At 32.6% G+C, this 20362-nt stretch overlaps 1 protein-coding gene across 1 annotated transcript in view; it reads right to left on the bottom strand.

The window, feature by feature from the left end:
- Window positions 1-19580, bottom strand: part of LOC109366363 (dynein heavy chain 8, axonemal-like) — a 20816-nt gene extending 1236 nt beyond the window's left edge. The window contains exons 1-14 of the mRNA XM_019613506.1: window positions 19406-19580; window positions 17924-18111; window positions 15802-15888; window positions 15558-15665; window positions 14646-14780; window positions 13954-14115; window positions 11997-12243; window positions 10513-10754; window positions 10293-10433; window positions 5996-6233; window positions 5050-5192; window positions 2483-2617; window positions 470-592; window positions 18-231 (exon numbers count right to left, since the gene is read on the bottom strand). Coding sequence (XP_019469051.1) covers window positions 18-231; window positions 470-592; window positions 2483-2617; window positions 5050-5192; window positions 5996-6233; window positions 10293-10433; window positions 10513-10754; window positions 11997-12243; window positions 13954-14115; window positions 14646-14780; window positions 15558-15665; window positions 15802-15888; window positions 17924-18111; window positions 19406-19553 — 2311 coding nt within the window. The 5' untranslated portion in view covers window positions 19554-19580. The remainder of the gene's footprint in view (window positions 1-17; window positions 232-469; window positions 593-2482; window positions 2618-5049; window positions 5193-5995; window positions 6234-10292; window positions 10434-10512; window positions 10755-11996; window positions 12244-13953; window positions 14116-14645; window positions 14781-15557; window positions 15666-15801; window positions 15889-17923; window positions 18112-19405) is intronic.
- Between the last annotated feature and the right edge of the window lie 782 nt (window positions 19581-20362).

The raw sequence follows: 20362 nt of genomic DNA on the forward strand, positions 1-20362 counted from the left end.
AAAAGAGAAAGAAGTACCGAAGATTTTGTCTATGGATGCATTGGATGGCAATGTACAATTGAATATACAAAACTGTCTTTTTAAACGCTGTGGAATATCATTACGGCCTCCTCCTGGATGTATCATTGCTGCTATTATTTGTACATCTACAATAGTAGTGAAGTCTCCAGGTTTATCTAAGTTGTACATTCCTTTCATTTCCATCATTTGACGAACAATTTCATTTGTTATCTGTAAGTTTATGTAACACACAAATTAGAAATTCAAGCCAAAACATATGATGGGATAATTTAATTTCTTCTTGTAATGTTACCACTAATACCTACAGAGGCTTAGTCCATACTCAGATTAAATTATTAAATAGCATTACCAATGACTTAAATTTAATTAAAATTTTGAGAAGTCTCCTGATCTCCTTATATATGAAAAAAATATCAGTTTGAATAGACTGTACTTTTTAAAAACATACCTGATCTCCCCATTCATTGACAACTGGCATATTGATATCATCAATGAAAACAGTCATTTTCCTGCCTCCAGGAGGTCCATAAGTATTTCCAACACGTTTATCCACATAACTCTCTATTGTCCTCTAAAAATTAAAGAAAGCTCTTGGATTTTTATCTGAAGTACAATATATATAATGTATTGTTAAAAAAAAAAAAGAAAAAAGTCTAGCTTTCTTCTACAACACTTAACTAACGATTTCTTCTTTTTAGTAGCCTCAGCTTTGATAAAGAAGGAACTCTATTCAGCTACAGCAGTTCTCCAGACTTATGACTAGAATATACAACCCAGCTCTAGCTACCAGAGAAGTTTTCTTAAAAACGGGTAGTATGGTTTGGTTGTGGATGGACTTGATGATCTTGAAGGTCTTTCCCAGCCTGAGGAATTACACAATTCTGTGATTAAAAATATTTTTAGAGGGATTAGAAACAGAAAACAGATACAAGTTTTATCCAATGGCTTTTTGCCACACAAAATATTTAGCTGAGTAATTGTATATAGAACCTTGACATATATATTGTATATACCTAGGGTAATTGTATATAGAACCTTGACAGCATTAACACGTCACTTTGGAGATATGATTAAGATGAAAAAAGAAACTGCTAAGGAACAGATAATGATTACTTATGAGATTCAGGACTTTGTAGCATCTAAAATTGTCTGATCTTTCAAATATCTTCAGAATGATGGCTCAAACTTCAGAACCTATACTGTATGTGGCTCTTTTAAGTGTTTAGAAATATTTCAACTGTTTTTTGTTGGTGGTGGTTTTTTCTTTTTTTTGGTCTGCTACATTTCACTTTTGGAAAACAGCAAAATGAACTATGTGTTCAGCTCGCTAGCTGAAAAAAATGAGCACATCTTCAGAGGTATCACAGAACTGTAGCAGAGGCAAGATACAATAAGATCCTTCCATAGTGCATCTGTACCAGAGAGGAGGAAGTCTGGGTTCTGTTTTTCAAGATAATAATGTTCTAGGGACCCATAATGCACTAAGTGAAGGACATAGGGACAAATGATACTGACTATTCAGTTAATGTTTTATGTGTGAAGGGATACTTGTCTTATTCTGTCTCATAGCTTGATATATGCCATGGATAGAGATCTTCCGCATACCAGAAAAGCCCTGCAGTTATTTTATGAGTTTTGAATTATAATAATAATGGAGGTTTAAGTTATGACTTCTTACCACTTTCTTTATACCGTTTTGAATTACCTTTTTAAAAACAGATACTAGATTTTGGGATAGAATTTATAAGACCTGCTCTCTGAACAGGCTTTTCAATCAAGAAATCTTCACAGGTGATTACTTCATTCTACTAGAGGATTCTCACCATGAATTCATTTGAAGAGGCAATGAAGCCAATTCAACATTCAGGATCACATCTTAGCAAAGTACTAGTATTGAATCACTGTGCTGTGATATAAATCATACTATCATTTGAAAAGTATCTGTAGTATTTGGTTTTATTTGTATAGATTTTTTGCCATTGTTTTGGAAAAGGGAAATCTGTACAAAGTTTCACTGCTAGAGGACCTCCACGACTAGATTTTTGTTGTACTCATCTTTCCTGAACTAAGAAAAAATAAGATCTAGAATTTAAAATCTGCTTTTTATTTAAATATATGTATTGCTACATATATATATAGAAACTGCATAATTAGGACAAACTGATTAACTATAAGCAAAAAATATCATTAATTGAACAAGAAGTGAAGGGTCTTTAGAGAAAAAAGTTCCTAAAATTCCGTAGTGAAAAAGCACACAGTAATCACAAATATATGCATCCATATATGAGTGAATATATTTCACTTCTGTCTGCAAAAAAACATTATTTTATGGAATTTTCTGAAGACTTTAAGTGACTTAGGCAAAAAAAAGTTTCTTTAAACTATATTTCTACCTCACTTATCCTCAGAATTAAGTACATTTAAATATATATTCAAGAATTGCTTAAAGGTATATTTTTACCTGAAACATAAATGGTTCTGTGGCAGATGAAAAGTTTAAACATTTTGACAAATGTTCTTCTGGATTATATTTCTTCACGTATGCCTTAATCATGACTGTCTTTGCAGTTCCCTGTTCTCCTATGAGCAGAACTGCCTGCAATAGACATTTGAATTCCATAAGTAGTATCAAAACTGTTAACTAAATATGCAAAATGGAGCTATTTTAGACAAAGGGATTTTTCCTCTAATACTTTGGTCTAATATTAGATGGTATATTGTTCTGATTGTTTTCTCTGTGCGTCCATATGCAATGACACAGTATGTGTTTTTCATACCACCTCCATTTTCCAAGACAGATTACTTACTGAGTCAAAAAATAAAGAATAAAGAGAGAATGTTCTAGAGATGGTTTGTGGGTATTTTTGTTTGCTTGTTTTTTTAAAGCCAGTTCCTTAACTTTTAAATTTTCTAACACATTCATTGCAATAGTGATTTGCAGCAGGTGACCTTAAGCAGGGTTTCATTTATAATGGAAAGAGGTCTCAAACATCTAATTTGAATGTTGTTTCAAGTTGTTTTCTTAGTAGATATTTTATTTTTGCCTTCACTTCTAATCTCTCATTTCCTGGTTAATCTGTATGCTAAGTGTCATCTTTCATGTAAAAAAACCTAATAAATACATCAAGAAAAAGAAAGTTTTTCTGGTTTCCTTCTTGTATTGGTAAAATCTGAGTTAAAATCAGAATGTTGCTGAAGAAAAGGATTAATGCTGTAGTGGTACTTTTTTCCTTTTGTTTAAAATTCCTATAGAAATCTCCCATTTCATTTCATGAAAGGGAGCTAAATAGGAACCTCACTTTTTTCTTCAGACATGAGTCCTTCATGTTTTCTTTCCAGATTTTCATCCTACTTATATGTTTGACAGATGCCATTCTCTTCATTATTACATCCACTGCATGAAACAAATTTAATCAGTTCAAAGAGTGGCGTACTTATTTATGACTGTGGTCACTCAACTTGATAATGCAGGAGATCCCTGACAATATTGTATTTGAAATGTTCAAATATTTGTCACTCTCATCTACTTTAAATTAGTGCTCTCCAACAGATAAACATGATGATCCCGTGTGGTCTAATTCCTTATCCAATTTCTTGAATATCCAAGAGATAAGTAGACCACAGTAACACAGATAATAAACTTTGGAGAATCAACAAGTCAGACTTGTAAAACATCACTTTGTTTTTATCTAGTTCCTGTAATTCAGCTGTAGCTGGAAAGAAAGTTAAGTTAATGCTGTTATGATCTGATTTAGGAGAGAAAATAATAAATGTATTCCTCAAATCAAAATTCAATGCCTTACAAAACAGGAATGCTTGAAAATACTGCACACTGACTGCTATCTTAGATGGGAGAATTTGGCTCACCCAAGATGCAGACACTAGTTCCATGATACACTGAATTCTGAAGTAGAAAGGTGGGTAAAACCATGCATTATTGGAGCACTGAATCGTGAAAAAGAGTATGGTTCAGAAACTATCTTTAGAACATTTCAGTATTTGTTATATGCACTGTAATGACTGCACAAGAACGTACCTGGAAATATTACAAATATCTCCCAAAGCGTTGACATACAAAGATTAATCATTTGTTCTCAAATATCAAAATTTGGTATGTTTTTATAATCTGTGTCAGATACATGAAAGAGACAGCCACATTATGATCTCAGGAACAGATTATCAAGTCCAAGTAAATGGTTTTGTGCTAAATCCCAGAATTTCACAGAAAAGCCAAGTTCCATCACTGGATCATGCACTTTTGGTATTTCTAATATTGGCTCCAGATTCCAAGAAAGGAGTACTCTGAACTGTACTTCAGAATCCAGCACAGGTTTCCACACTAAGTTGCTGGGACTGTTAATAACATTGTGCTAAAGCAACTGTGGCTTTTTCTTGTCTGTTTGTTTTTCCGGAGCATCAACCGTGCAAATAGAACTATACTATATAGTTCTATTTATAGAAATAGATATATAATAATATTATAAATATATAATAATATATATTTATGCTGTAAATAACTAGTGTTTGATGGCCTTTTGGCCATGATGCCAGATTGGATTTTACTGGTTAAATCAATGTATAAAGTATTTTCTCCTTTTCCACAGTCAGGGAAAATGCTATTAAATACAGCTATCCTACTGAAAGAAAAAAATGCAGTAAAGGGTAGTGATTTCATATTTATAATGAATTGATATGTGAAGCTCATTATCCTTATTTCTCTATTCAAAAAGCATAAACTAAAATGAGGACTATTGTGCAAATTCTAGGAACAAGGTTTTAAGACTTTTCTCTAAAAAAGATGATATGTTGTTAGTTTTAAGTTTTAAGAGAATAAATATTTTATTAAGATATTTTAAACCTCCTTGGGGGACAGAAATAACTATAGAGGATTTAAGTTAAAGAAATAAAAACAGAGCAATATTTAAATAATGGTGCAGCTGGAAAGCCACAGCTAGATACAGAGAATGACTGCAACCCTGTTATTATATATGTATGTTTCTACACTTAAAATAATACTTATATACTTACTTTGTGTTGTTTTGCAATTGTGTTTATCAAAAACTGAGTTCTGACATTGTCAACATTTGGAACCAGAATAGATGCATAGTCTGGGACATTATCTGTTGGATACACATATTCCTGAACATTTTTACTCCAATGTTCCCAATCACCTGAAATTCCAAAAAGATTTTGTTAGTAAAAAAAAAAACAACAACCCTATAAAATATAAATATGTACTATTTAAATATACATATAGCTACCTAAATAAAAAAGCCAAAACAATGGTTACCTGAAAACTTCTTCTTATTCTGCTGGTGAAAAGTTACAGAATATGAAAATATGGGTGGTGTGTATAAACTAAATCAATATTGCTGGCAGGAAAATAACTGAATTTGGATAAATTATAAGTAGATGCATTCCCATGACAACATCATGTGATAGATCATTAAATTCTTAGTGAAATTGATGTGCCTGCATTAGCTAACCTATAAATTCCCCGTGGAAAATAATATACTATTTGAGGTCTTATGAATTCTAAGATTTACTAATGATCATCAAACACGGATAAACAATGATTAAAAGTGGAATTTAAATTGGATTATATGTTTAACCAAAAATACTGTGAGGAAATTAAATACAAATGTAAAATTAAATTAATCTAGAACAGACTGGAAATAAATTATTCTAAAAATGTAGACTGGTTAAAGATAAATAACAGAAGAAAAAATCTGTAAGAATGAAATTAAAAGCAAAAGAAATAAGAAAATATTGGCAATGAGAACTGTATCCCTGGTTTCCAACTTCTTATCTTGACAGAGTTGACGCATAGAGAATATGAGTTACTACTATACTTCCAAAATCTTTACTCATACAACCAAGGAATAAGTAGTAACTTTAAATTTCTAGTGAGCTATCTTCAGTTATAAAACACCAGTAAAATAACCATCTTTTTTATTATTCAGATTATTCCTACCATAATCAGTGACGTAAAACTCATACATCGTTTGATTGGTGCCAGGGTGAATTTCTGGTAAATCTAATTTGTTATCGTGAGTTCTGATGAAGGCTTCAAGTTTATCTCTGCTGTCCAACTCCAAAAGGGCACCTAAACTCCACATTATTCCAAAGCAGAACAATTTATGCAGATGAGTTGTAGACGATAAGCCACCTTCTTCCTTCGATGGAATCAAACCTTCCAGAAGATTAATGGACTGGAAATATTTTAAAATATAATGCATTAAGAAAGCATTACATAATCACTTTTTAATTTTATATCCCCATATATGTATTTACATAAATTATTCATATGTATTCAAACTTTAAATTATAATTGAAAACAGGTACAGATTACAAAAGAATAACATAAATTCCAGAATATCAAGGAATCACATAACATTCAGAACTGTAAACCCAAGAGAATAGATTAAAGGTATCCATGTAAACCTGCACATTTTCAAAACTACTTCAGTATTTTGACAGTCAAATACATCTACTAAATAATGTCACTTACAAGCTAGAGTAATTGAGCAATATTTTAAGAGTATTTATAATATCTAGTGGGATATTCATAATTCCAAAACCAAATACCCATCATTAAACATTATAATTTATGTGCCTCCTCACCTCTGAAAAGTCCTTAAAGCACTGTTTTCTATCTTTAAGCATAGAAGAATTTTCAGTCGCTGTTTAATGTTTTTATCTCAATTATGGTCAAATATTGAATATATCACATCAACTTCTCTTTTGCGTTAAAAAGGAAATTAATCTTTGAAGTATCCATTTTTATGATTGCTTCTCTCTCTAAGGAACTAGATTCCAGAAATCCAGTAACTCACTATTTATTATGTCACTCTCAAGCCAGGTATTTATTTTGATCGTCTTAAATAGTATCACTTATAAGACTTTTTTATACATAGCAGTATCAAACACATTGGTTCAAAATACATCTTTCTAACTGCAAATCAGATTTTCAGTCAGCACCTGGAATTAGTTCTTTAATAAATTATTTATGCTGTCTTAGATTTCATAATCTCATATACTTCCTACTCACAAGTCGGAAGTAATGTACTACCATATATAAATATACACACCCACTCATTTATAAAAACACATGTGTAATAATGTCTATATGAAAAAATATAATACAGCCTAGGGACCTAAATAGTTTAAATATTTTTAATTGCTTTAAAAGTCAGTTTAAAAAAGATGATTAACCACTATTAATTACAGTTATGACTGTTAAAATAATGCCACTAATTTTCTTTGAAAGACAAATTATCAGCTATCTAATTATTTCAGAAACAGGCTGTATCTGTTTATCTGAACAAAATCTGTTCATCCCCTCAAACATAAGACCACTTTAAATTTTTCCCATGATGCATTGGCGTATAAAAGTATTCTGCAACAAATTTTTGGAGAAAGAAAACAGACAGAAACAAATAGCTTCAAAAATACACAAATGGTTCTAAAAAGTCAGGTGACAACACTTTTCCCAGCATCTCATCTGTAACAGTGACCAAAAGTGGACTCTTTCTGAAAAATAAAAACAAAGGAAAGCTATGATAAATCCTATTGGTACTCTCTTGGCTTGCAGTGGTACTGGCAGTGGTGTTTCCCATACTCTGTCCAGCGTAGGGCTTTCAAAATCAAAAAGACTTTCCCTGGGTTTAGAAATCATTTACAGATTTTTCAATCATGAAAATTTCAGGACTGGTCTTGAACGTACATAAACTTTTACGATCCATAACACCCTTCAGCAAGATATTCCATAGATCTGCTACATGCAGCATGATACTGTTTGTTTTTTTGCTTGTGTGAACCTCTCCATGAATTTCATTTGCCATTTCATTACCTATTTATTCAGTCTCATAAAGTCTGTCTATAGTTCTTCATGGTTAGCTGCTTTGTCCTCAACACCTTGAACAATTCAGTCATAAGTAAACTTCTTCAGCTACTTTTCCTAGTTGTTTATTAATATTTTTTAATTATATTTTAATTAATTAATTAAATATTTTTTCTATGATTTTGAGTGGCACCAGCCCACCGCTGTTACCTCAGGATCAATGCTATACTCTCCACTTTGTAGGAATTGCTCCCTTATTTCAATCATTTGTTTTCTATCTTGTGATCAATTATTTACCTAGAAATGTATCGCTTGCCTCTTGCTGTTATTGCTTAGGTTCCATGTAAATCTGCGGTAAAGAGCTTCATTGAACACTTTTATTTCTTCATGAAGACCCCATCTAATAGGAAACTGACTTTTCATATATACTTACAAGGTGGGATAGCCCTAAATAAAACTATTGACTCTTCTCAAATAAATTTTACTTGTCTATCTAATGAGGTTGTCCAGAGGAAGGTAAACAGCTAAAACACAAATACAAAAATAAAAATGGCAGAAAAAAAGATAATCTAGAAATAGTGATAGAATATATATAGTTAGAAAATCAGTGGAAAGTATAAGGAAGGCAGGCAGTGGTGACAGTACTATTACAAAAGTAAAAGTAAATAGATAGATAGATAGATAGATAGATAGATAAAGCTGTCATGGGGGGGAGGAAGGGGAGTGGGGAATAAAACAATAAATAACAAACAGATATAACTGTGAATGTCCACAAACAACAGGTAATTGAGTACATGAATATGTGTGGGTAAATATCCAAAATTGAACACAAGAACACTTAAGAACACATCTGCTATCTGCAACTAGTTTGGTACACAGACTTAGGTAACACCTGGACTAAATGCCAGTTGCACATCCATATCCTGAAATTAACAAAGAGACATGAGATAGAACCACCATTTGGGAGGCTAATCAGGTACAATGTTTCTGCACATAGACCATTTATGGAAAAGGAGTGACCTTGATGTCTTGTAAAGAAGAGGTGGTGCAGAAATAAAGGATTTCCGGAAATAAGTGAAAAAAGGAGGTAAAGATCATGGTTGAAAAAAAGATCTTGGAAGTAGAGGAAAATCCTGTAGATCAGAACAATGCATCCAGACAAATGCTGGATGATGCAAACGGGCATTGGTCTGACTCTGGTAACTGCAAGAGGTTGCACAGCATAGAACCAACAAGGCATATTGCCTGAACTTCCCATATAAAAAGTAAAATCCCTGCCTGGATAAGAAAGTGAACTAGAGTCGGGAAGCAAAGTGAGCAAATGAATATATAAAGTGATTAAGTAGAATAAATGGTCTGATCTCATTGGATCATAGATAAACACTAGCATGAATATATGCTAAGGGTTTTACTGTTGCATCTGTGATAGAAATGCACTACAGAGTTACATTATAGGAAGAAATATTCATTGCAGGTTTAATCAGGGAAATCTTTTACTAGTAAAATAATATGAGTAGAACACTGACTTGCTCACATTTTCTGAAGAAAACCTAATAAAAAACAGGATAGAAATATAGTTAATCTTTGTACCATCTGTTGTGGCTATTTATCTGCAGCAAAATACTTCCAACTATTAAAAATCTGAAGTTAAATCCCCAGCATACAGGAAAGAGATATCACGTTTAATAGTAAGCAAATGTTAGCTAACTATTTAATATTAAATAGTTAGTTTAATATTAATTGTGGTGTATTAATTTTTGGTAGCAAAAATATTATCTTGTCTATTCTCTTATTCTGAATTTATGATACTATCAATATAAAACATTAAATAGACAAATACAGAGACTAGAGACTCAGAATCAGCACATGAGAACTGATTCATAAACATACAGCTGGAGACACACAGTATAGGATTGGCAATCATAGTAGATCTGTGAAGTAAATATTTTTATTATTAAAAAATCACTGATTGGCTCCCACTTGAAGAAAAATTGTGACTAGCAGGAAGAGGAAAGCAAAAGTAACTATGTTGACCTTGGAAGCATTGACTGAGACAAATCACATCTGTAGATAAAAACAGAATTATTCTCTGCTGAAAGTACCAGTAGGTTTTGTTTGACCTTTACTGCAGTTTGTTTGTTGTTTATGGAATTGGAATGAAACCACTAGCTTATTAACTGTATGCTTAAGAAAACCAAATTAAGCCTTCAACTTCTATTCAACTCAAGACCAGTATAAATATGAAGCAATAAGAATTTCATTCTGCACATCTCTAACTCCTTCTGTATTCCCTAAGAAACTAATATTGAGGGTGTAGTTTTCTTCTCACAAAACAATCTTTTCAAATGAAACTTTACTGCTATCACGTTGTTCAATTTTGCAGACTTACAATATCAATTCATGCAAGATTACACATTATCTGTTTTACCTGCATAATGTAGTTACATTCCAGAAGCTCCATTTTTGGATTAAGGTTTAGTTTCATATATGTATATGCTGGTTCAAAGATTCTGTCATACAAACTTTGCAAAATTTCAGCTTCTTGAGCAGAACGTTTTTTCAACCATGCCTGAAAAACATCCACAATGTTATTCTGTATAAACATATAACCAAATAAAATTAGGAGCAGCTAACAATGATAATCTTACTTGTAATATTGGTCTCCAGCTAAGGGCAGAAGAGCTGATGTAGACCATACCCATACGAGAAACCGTTGCTGGAGAAGCATTCTCAATGTTGTGGACTTCAAATAACAATTTACAAGTAGGAGACATGGGAATTCGATCTCCATTTGCTAGAGTGAGAGTCTTGTTATCATCCAAAACTGAATTTAGATTCTCAATCCAAATTGCATCAACAGGACCATCTAAAACCAAAAACACATTTTCACCTGGGGAAAAAAACAAAACAAAAGAAAATAAAAACCAACAATGAAGAGTTATAGTTCATATACTTAAAGAACAAGCTTATTGTAAATTCTACTGTCTTCACAGATATTCATTACTGTATGAACTGCACAACAAGTAAAGGCATAATCTCTGAAAGAAACAAATAATTATGGCATGACTATATCTTTATAACATACATTTGCAAAGACATGACTTAGGCTATCTGCATATAATCAGATCACCACTCTCTCATTCTCCCTTCTCAACAGGAAAAGAGGAGAAATTAAGAAGAAAATGCTCATGGCTTAAGGGAAAGACAGAAAGATTGTTTACTAGATACTGTCACGCAAAACAGACTTGACTTTAAAAAATAATTTAGTTTATTTAAAAGATATTTATAGAAAGGATGTTAAGATACTTGAATTTTTACAGAGGAGAGCAACCAACCAGGTAAAAGGCCTGGGGGGCATGCCTGTGAGGAGAGGTGGAAGTCGCTTTGTCTAATTTGGATAAAAGGTGGCAGAAAGAACACTTCATTGCTCTTTACAATTTCCTGAGGGAAAGTGGAGAGAGAGGTACTGATCTCTTTTCCCTGGTAATCAATGAAAGGACATACAGGAATGGCACAAAGCTTCACCAGGGGAGATTCAGATCGGTGGCATTGGGAAAAATCTCTTTATTGTGAGGGCAGTCAAACATTAGAGTGAAGTAGGGAGCCTTGGAATCCTGGATCTCTTCCCTGTTGTCCCCTTTTCCTCTTTTTAATCCCCTTTTTTAAAAAAAGAGAACACCTTCTAGGAAGATACCCTAGGAGAATTCCCTTTCATTAATACAAACATTTTTGTTCTTTCAGATGCAAATGAACATTTCTGGGAAAAGAAATTTCAGTACGCTGCAGTATAAATATAAGTAGTCAAGACAAGAAAAACAGAAAAAAATATTAAAGCTAGTGCAATAAGTACAAATAAATCTTCACTGTAATTTATCAGCGTCCAAGTAATACATCTGCACTGCAGAACTAAAGTGGTAAGGGAAAAACAATTTAATTACTGTTTTTATTGTTTAATGTTAATATTGAAACAATTGAAACAGTAAGTTTTTAAACTCTTCCTGTTTCTTGTGAAGAGATGTGAAATATCATCTATAGTTGTTTTGAAGAGGGAACTTCACCATATTTTCAAACTTGAGATTCTTTTCAACACATCATTCATTTTCCTGATAACCCAAATATAGTATTTACAAACCCTTTTTAGCTTTCAATGTTTTCCTCCACAGTGTAGAAAATATTCCGTCTGTCCAATCATTAGTTGCAGCATCTAGTTTTCCAAACATCTGAGGAGCTGTAATAGCTTTGGGATTCATTCGCATTTCTCTATGAGGTTGTCCACATTCTGTCAGTGCTCTCATTAACATAGTTATGACCATTGTTTTTCCAGATCCACTGGGTCCAAGTGTCATCAGCCCATGACGAACTAGAGAAGTTTCATACAACTATTAAAAAGCAAAACATTTTGAGAAATATGCTTTTGGAAGATTTTTGCTTATACCTATATATGTTTGATAGTCAAAGATTATAAATACATTAGACATTCAAGATTAGGATCTCAGAAATCAATTTGTATTTCCTTATTTGTAGCATTTTGTGGAACTGTACATACTTTCGTATCCTTATCTATTAAACACCAAACAAGTTTACTATAAATTGGCTTACAGAACTAAATCTAGCCTTTTTCTGTATTACTCAAAAGGAAAAAAATGAATAGTAGCAAAACATTTAACACAAGAATGTATAATAATGAAAGTGCTAAAGCATCTTAAATACATGAAGTAAACAGACACACTTCCTGTAGGATTTTGTAAATTAAGACCACACAGCTGATTAACAAATCTAACACTTCAAGGACTTCCTTGAAGTATTTATGTACAAATTACTACAGTCCAAAATTGTAGTTTAACCATTAAATCACAAGTTTACTAAACATCATGTCTTACAAGTTTTCCAGAGCCAAAATAAGTAATTTCTTGGAACAGCTTAGGAGATTTGTGCCTTTTGCTTTTCAGTCAGAGTACAGCTTAGGTCTAAAGAGCACGCAATATAAAGCAAACAAAACTTAGTACGTTACTACAGTCTAAGCAACCTGGTATTGCATAGGGTCTACCTTTCAATTCCTCAAATGCCAAGAACAAAATATTATGTCAAAATTATACAGCTTTTTTCTTGTTTGTAGGCAAGATTGTTTACCAACAACTACATAACATCTCCCATTCAGATTCTACAGTTTTCTCACCCATTTTTACTAACGATGCTGCATTCAGGTAACAGGGATACATATCGCACATATGTGTGGTCCTTCCACAATATTCACCTAGCTAATGTACTTCAGAAAAAGCTAGCTTTGAACACTACAGACACAAATTAACAGTAGTCAGGCTGGTTCACATTCTTTGATATCTAGAAAATCTCCAAGTCTCTTCATAGCTTTAACCACTCAACCACATATGTCCTTGAAAGAAACAGTTCATTCATATTTGCACCTTTGGTTCTTCCCTTTTATAGTACTTCCAGTGTGTTTGCTTGCATAATTAACCTTGTCATAGGTTTACATAAGGTTTAATAGCATACACTAACAAGTCTGAAGCCTCTACATGTCCCTACACTTTATCTCTTTAAACCCAATATGTATAAACTGGATAATTACTCAACCAGAATATAGGTACTTAACACTTATGTGAGAAAAGATTCGTTTACTACAGTATCTGCTCAAATACACAAATACATACCTCTTATATTTTTCTTTGCCCTGTGATAGCTCTTCTAGCTCTTACACTCTATGCTGTAGAAGTTGTAAGCTGGCTATTTTTGTTACACTTTATTTACTGCCTTGGCCTTCAAAATGCATTCTTGTGCCCTACTGTCCCTAAGCTAGCCTACGAAACTCATGTTTAAAGAGCTAAGTACATACTTTTCTTTTTCATTCAAATAACTCACTAAAATATATGGGAAAGGCTGAGTTAGCAGCATTCTTTAAGATTTTCTTTCTTTTTCTGCATATAAATAAATAATAGATTAGTTTTCCTAGTGTGGTTTACATGTAAGTCTTTATTTTATTCTTATACTAGCAGAACAAGACAGCGATTTAACCACTAATGTGGTGTTCTGACTTGAATTTGCTAAGAAGATATTAGAATTTTTTTTTTTACCTGAACAAGCTTAAGATTCCATGGTGGATGGTTAGTCAATCCTGCTTCCTCAACCTGATTAGCTACTGCAGCCTGAAGGTCATTATATGTATTACTGTCCAACTGCAGCCCCGGAAACAGATCATTGATAAGACTCAGAAACAAGGGCTCATCTTCATCTATCTGAAAAAGTTACTCAGTATTAAAGCCCAGCTATCCACAGTTCTTAAACCCAAATTGATATCTGCTGTAAAATATTAAACAATAAGAATTTACAAGTGCTTGTGTTCATAAGCACAGTCAGCCAACAGGACAAATCACTAAGCTGGCAGCATTTTCATAATGTCATCTGTATGTCATGTGAAAAACAGATTTGAAATTTATTTCATTTCTCACTCAGTACACACTAAATCTGTATTTATGAAGTGTATGATCATTCAATTCTAATGCTTAAAGAGCACCTTTAAAATGCACCTCTAATGCTTAAAGAGCACACTTCTAAAAACGTGTGAAAAATAGATTTCTCAGCCCTACTGAATATCATACCCTACAGATTTTGGTACAGACAATGGATTTATGGCATATAAATTTAATTCATATTCAAATTATTCCATTTATTGATAGTAATCAATCTATACCCACTAGTATGTAGAACATCATGCCCTAGACAAACCACTATTAAATTAATTAATTAATTAATATTAGATTCTTACCAGCTTTGAAAGATTCATATCTCTTAGCCCCCTCATAACAATGCTTAATTCACTTTCATTTGGTCTGGCCCTTTTTTGAGTTCCAAGAGTCCTAAGTACTGAAAGGATATTCCTCAGACCAAAGTCATAATGAACCTAGTAGAATGTGAAAATACAGATTATGAATCAGTAAGTTCTCTACCTTTATCTCATCAGAATAGCAAATCTTACTTGTCTGTTCTATAGTATAGTCACATTGTCTGGAAAAGTTAACTTAATTTGGAATTGTTGCTGTTCTTTAGAAATTATTCTATTAAAATAACAGCTAAGAAGTTTATTTTCAGGAAGGAGAGTATAAGCTTTCTAGTTCTGATTTCATTGACTTCACCATTTATGAACTGATATAGCAACTATTTTGTAGCTCTCTACATCTTAGTTTTTTTTTTTTTAAAAAAAAAACAATATTTGCATTCTACCCTGGATGGTCCCAACTAAGGCAGCTTAAACCCAAGGCTTCAGATCAAAGCAGTGCTGTGAAATTCAAAGCAGTGCTGTAACTAAAATCAAACTTAAGACATTCCTCCTGCAGAAAGCTACAGATGCTTTCTCTTGACTTTACTATGCATTTCAGAAAAATGAGACACAAGGTTAATTTTCTCTGCCTACCACAGTTAGGCAGAGAACTTTATACATGGGCAACTATAAGTTATATTTTTTAAAAAATTAGGTGAATGTGTGTATGTAACTACATATACATGAACTTACATGGTTCAAAAATGTTAATAGAAAAATGGTTGAATTATATTTAAACTATTTCAATATTTTGTTGAAAGCATGAAAGTGATTGTTCAGAAACAACCTACACAAATGAAAATCTAAAAGGTTGCATTACGTAAATACTAAGACAAAGGGGAAGAGAATGCATAACATTACCTGCTTAGTGAGCTGCTCCTCACAAAGTTTATAAAGAACGAAGAACTTCTGAGACAAAACCACATTATCAATAAATCCATAACTCGCAAGTTTAACTCTTATAATTATCTGAAACACAATGTTTTCCTTTTAGAAATAAGGGTGTTGTGTTTTTGTTTGTTTGTTTTTTTAATAGATAAGCAAATTTAAATATTCAAATAACAAAGTACATTTTTTTTTCTTTCAGTTCAGTCATTAATTTTACCTGTCTATCTGGAACCATCATTGACACAGTTCTGAACAGAATTTTGAGATTTTCCGGTAGCTCTTGGCGTCCAGCATATCCAGGATTCTATACAGGAAAACAAATTGCGTTATTATTTGCATCAGTCAAATAGTATTCTTTTTATTTTTGAGAAAAGCAAATTTATGCATAAATGCTCAGATCTGTTGTGCTACACCCTTTCTCCCTAGTGATTAAAATATGAAGAAACTTCAACCAAACTATGAAATTAACAATTACATAAAATTGCATTATAACTGAAATTGTTTATCATATAAGCCAGTAATCATAATTTAAAATTTTTGTGGAATAAAATCTACTTGGTTCATTGCTTCTAGTATATTCCCAGAGCTTTACATTGAGATTTCCGCAAGATAACTGTAAAAAAATGATAGTTCATCATTTTCTCTAAAGTAACTAAAGATTATATAGTTGACACTAGCTTAACTGATACTGATCAAATGTTAGGCATTTGAGGAAGAGAATTTCCTAAGTACTGTTTAGAAGAGGTATGTCTTACAGATTCAGTGACTAGCAAGAGCCAACAAAATAATAACCAGTCTATGGTAAATTTCTCTATATTTCTCATATTTAAAAGTTTATCTTTAAAGTATGTATTCTCAATTTCAACATTTAATAGTTTACGAGTGGATCCCATCTGCTGAAGAAATCTAAAAAATCTAAGGAATTATAATACTTTCAGTGATTGCACTGAGTTAAATTATAGTTTAAAAATACAAAAAGCATATTTTGTAACTACAGTAAAATTAATAGTAAAAAAATTAAAACATGAAAACTTTATGATAAATCATATGGAATACAGTTTTAATGACCTTAATAAGTTTAATAGTTAACTTTAACAAGTTTATTGAGGATTTCCTGAAGCTTACTGCAAACAGGTTGAACAATTGACATCAAACATGTCACATTCAAAAGATTAAAAGTGATCAAATTAAATTTGTAAGCACCTCAATTATTAATCTACACTTGAACATGTAGATGTGTACTTTAATTTCGCAAAAGGTCATCCTGGATTGCCATCTGCCTTAGCATCAGGAAACATACACTATAAAATTCCCCACCCATGAGACTATAAGAACCAGTACTGCAATGCTTCAGAAATCCCACAGTGACAAGACATCATATTCTGAAAGTTCTTATTCTAAAACTAGGAGTTTGTGCTTCTACCTTTGGGAAATGATTGGTAATAGCCCATCTAAAATTATAAATAAATGAATATTTTATTTTTCTATTTTGCACAGATTATCCATTCAGTTGTGGGACTTATCTTTGATGTATATATACTGCAAGAATTTTTCCCGTGTTGTCATTGTATGAAGGTCTCCCATAAACGTCACCCATAAAAAATCTCATGATGCAAGACACATTTTTTCATAATGCCTATGCTAAATCCAGGATTCGAGCACACAGCAGAGAGATCCCTTTGCCAAAGAAGGCAAAACTGGACAACTAGTATTGTGTCTAAACTAGTAAGCACATCCACATGAAAGAATATGATAATTTTTTTTTTAAAGATCTTTTGTCCCAAACATATGAGGAGGAGGATCTTCATACTCATCCTCTGTAAATCAGCTTTATTTTTTTTAATCATATACAGTATCCATTACACAAGACACATCTACTTGTAAAATTGTCCTTTCCTGGAAGGAAACCTTCTAGGTTTAGGTAAAAGGGTCTCTTTTTTTTTTTTTTTTCTTTTCTTTTTTTTTTCTTTTCTTTCCCTCCAGTAGTTTTCTCACTAATAATGTTAAAGCATTTCAGGTTAAGGTATTTAAGTATGTTACTGTTTTGATCCTCTCAACAAGCACAGAGAATCCTGAAAGTTTGGCCAAACTTCTAGGTAGATGACATAATGAATTGCAGTACAGTAATGATGGGGTGCAATGCACCAAACTCAGGAATAATCTTAAAGTAAAAACTAAGGCATGCTATTCATGGAGAATTATTTATGTGTTCCTCTAGTTCAGTCTATTTCTTAGCAACAGCTCCAACTAATTAATCAAGTAATTTCCTTTCACCTTGTCATGTCATTAATGTCATATGGCATAATTTGTCGCTTCTAGGGAATTATTGCTATATTTACCATTGTTAGGAAAATTCCAAACTCTGGATTTAAATCTACACAGTCTCCATCAGAAAAAATGAATTGTTTTTTTCTTTCTTTTCTCGCTGTTAAGATAATATAGATTTGTTGTGCTGCAACTGACAAGACAGGCAACTCAATCCGGTTGAATTCATCAAAACATCCCCAAGATCCAGACTGTGCAAGACCTAAAAAAAAAAAAAAAAAAGGAATATAAAAATGTGTAATCTGCTTTTTCTTCAGGTATATTTGAGATACTTGAACTATATGTTTGTCTTTTTCTTCAAATAACTAAATAAAATTGGCATTATTTATTGCCCTGGAGCTAAGGTCAAACTTCCTCCAAACCACCTGAGTATCTTCATATCAATATTCAGCTTTCTTCAAAATGTGTGCTAGTGAATCAAAATCAGAAACATCTTTTGTTATCTTGGGGAATTCAGCAGATTATGGTACTGATCTTACCATGAATGGAACCTTTAAAGTGACAATTTGATTATTTTGCAAAAAGCAATGGTTCATCTAAGAAATAAAAAAGGAGTGACTTACATCTTCAAAAAATTAGCTCTAAAATGTTGCAGAAAAAGTCCTGCTTTTTAACTTTTATTTGTGTTTTCACTTTCAAAGAAGATGTTTTTAGAAACACACAGCTTTAGACAATTTTATGCTACAATTATTTCTTCAATAAAACAACAAAAATCTAAATAATTTCACCCTTTCCTTCTCAGTACAGACAATACTGTAACTTTGAAAAATCAACTGTCAAAAACTATATGGAGTCCAACAAGTCATTTATCTGGGAGAGAATAACTCCATGCAGCAGTCCTGGCTTGGTGCTGACTGCCTAGAAAGCAGTTTTGCAGAAAAGGACCTGTTGTCATCCTTAACAACTGAGCATGAATCAGAAATACATCCTTGGAGCAAAGGTACCCAGCTGCTTATTATCCAAATGTTTGAGGAAAATCACTGTTCACCATTACCTTGCACTTGTGAGATAGCAGTTGTAGTAGCATATACAGTCTGATGCTTTCCAGTAGAGGAAAGACATTGGCTTACTGGCACAAGCCCAGCAGGTGGCTGCCATGATTGCCAGGACATGGAGAACATGATTCAAAAAGGGGGCTGAGAGAATACAGGCTCTTCAGCCTGAAGAGAAAGCTAATTGAAAAGACTACTGCTGTTTATTGGTGTTGAAAGCTGGGAAGTTGGAGCCAGACTCTTCTCAGATGTAAACACTGGAAGAAAAGCCAATGGACACAAGTTGCAATATGGGAAAGTCCAAGACAATACAGTTACCAAAAAATTTACCATGAAGTTGGTCAAACACTTGAACGGTGGCCCTGGAGTGTTCTAGTCATTCCTAGAGATATTTAAAACCAATAGGAATAAGGTCCTGGGCAACCTGCTCTAATTGCACCTGCTCTGAGTATGAGGGGGTGGTCTATGTGACCTTCCATCCTATATGATTCTATGAAATCTTACCTTTGAAAATCCTACCCAAACCTCTGAAATCCATTTGATCAGAACAGTTGAATACTACTACATATTTTCCCAGAGCCTTTCCCATGTCTTTCGTCGTTTCTGTTTTACCAGTTCCAGCTGGTCCAGCTGGAGCTCCTCCCATGTTCATTCCCAAAGCCTGAGCTAAAGTTATATAGCACCTATAAATGTTAAATCATATCAATTTATTAAACTTTGATAAAGATATGTTTAATGCAAATAAAAAATGAGTTATGTGATATATTCTTGTGTTAAAGCATCAATTCTTCATAAGCAATTCCATTGATTTCACTCGAATACAGAAATTCCAGAGTGGCAAAATCATAAAACGCAGAATTTAAGCATTTCTAATAAAACAAGAAAAAGTAATGTGATCTTTATCTAGTACATTAAAAACTGTTAATATTAGATAAACTAGCACATCAATGAACAGAAAGGAATTTAATTGTCATTAATTATTTTTGAAGCTAAAATGAGACAATTCTGATGTTAAATTATACCATCTTATATTCAGCAATATCTTAATCTCTATACCATTCACCAGGTTAGGTTATTTTTGTCTAAATCTTGAAGTCTGAAGGAATAAGGATATGTGGCCCTCACCATAATTATGGATTAAAACTTTGAATCACCAATTATTTTTTTTTTCAGTCCTGAAGAGTCCTGACTGCCATTTTAGTTATATGCGATCCTTATGATTTTCACACAGTTAAGTGTCAGAGTAATACGCGAATTAAAGTGACCTAGTTTCTATACAACTGAGGAGGTATCTTCACTGTCAAATCAGCTCTAAATAACTAACATTGCTAAAAGTATTTATTCAGAATTTTTAGTCTATAGAGTTTAATAACTACCTAGTTCCTATGGATTAAATTGAATCATTGTGGTGTTTTATGTCAAATTTGCACTACAAGGTTCTTGACGCTTATTATCTGACTC

Source organism: Meleagris gallopavo, chromosome 2 (genome assembly GCF_000146605.3).
Source record: "Meleagris gallopavo isolate NT-WF06-2002-E0010 breed Aviagen turkey brand Nicholas breeding stock chromosome 2, Turkey_5.1, whole genome shotgun sequence".
NCBI classification, from domain to species: Eukaryota; Metazoa; Chordata; class Aves; order Galliformes; family Phasianidae; genus Meleagris; species Meleagris gallopavo.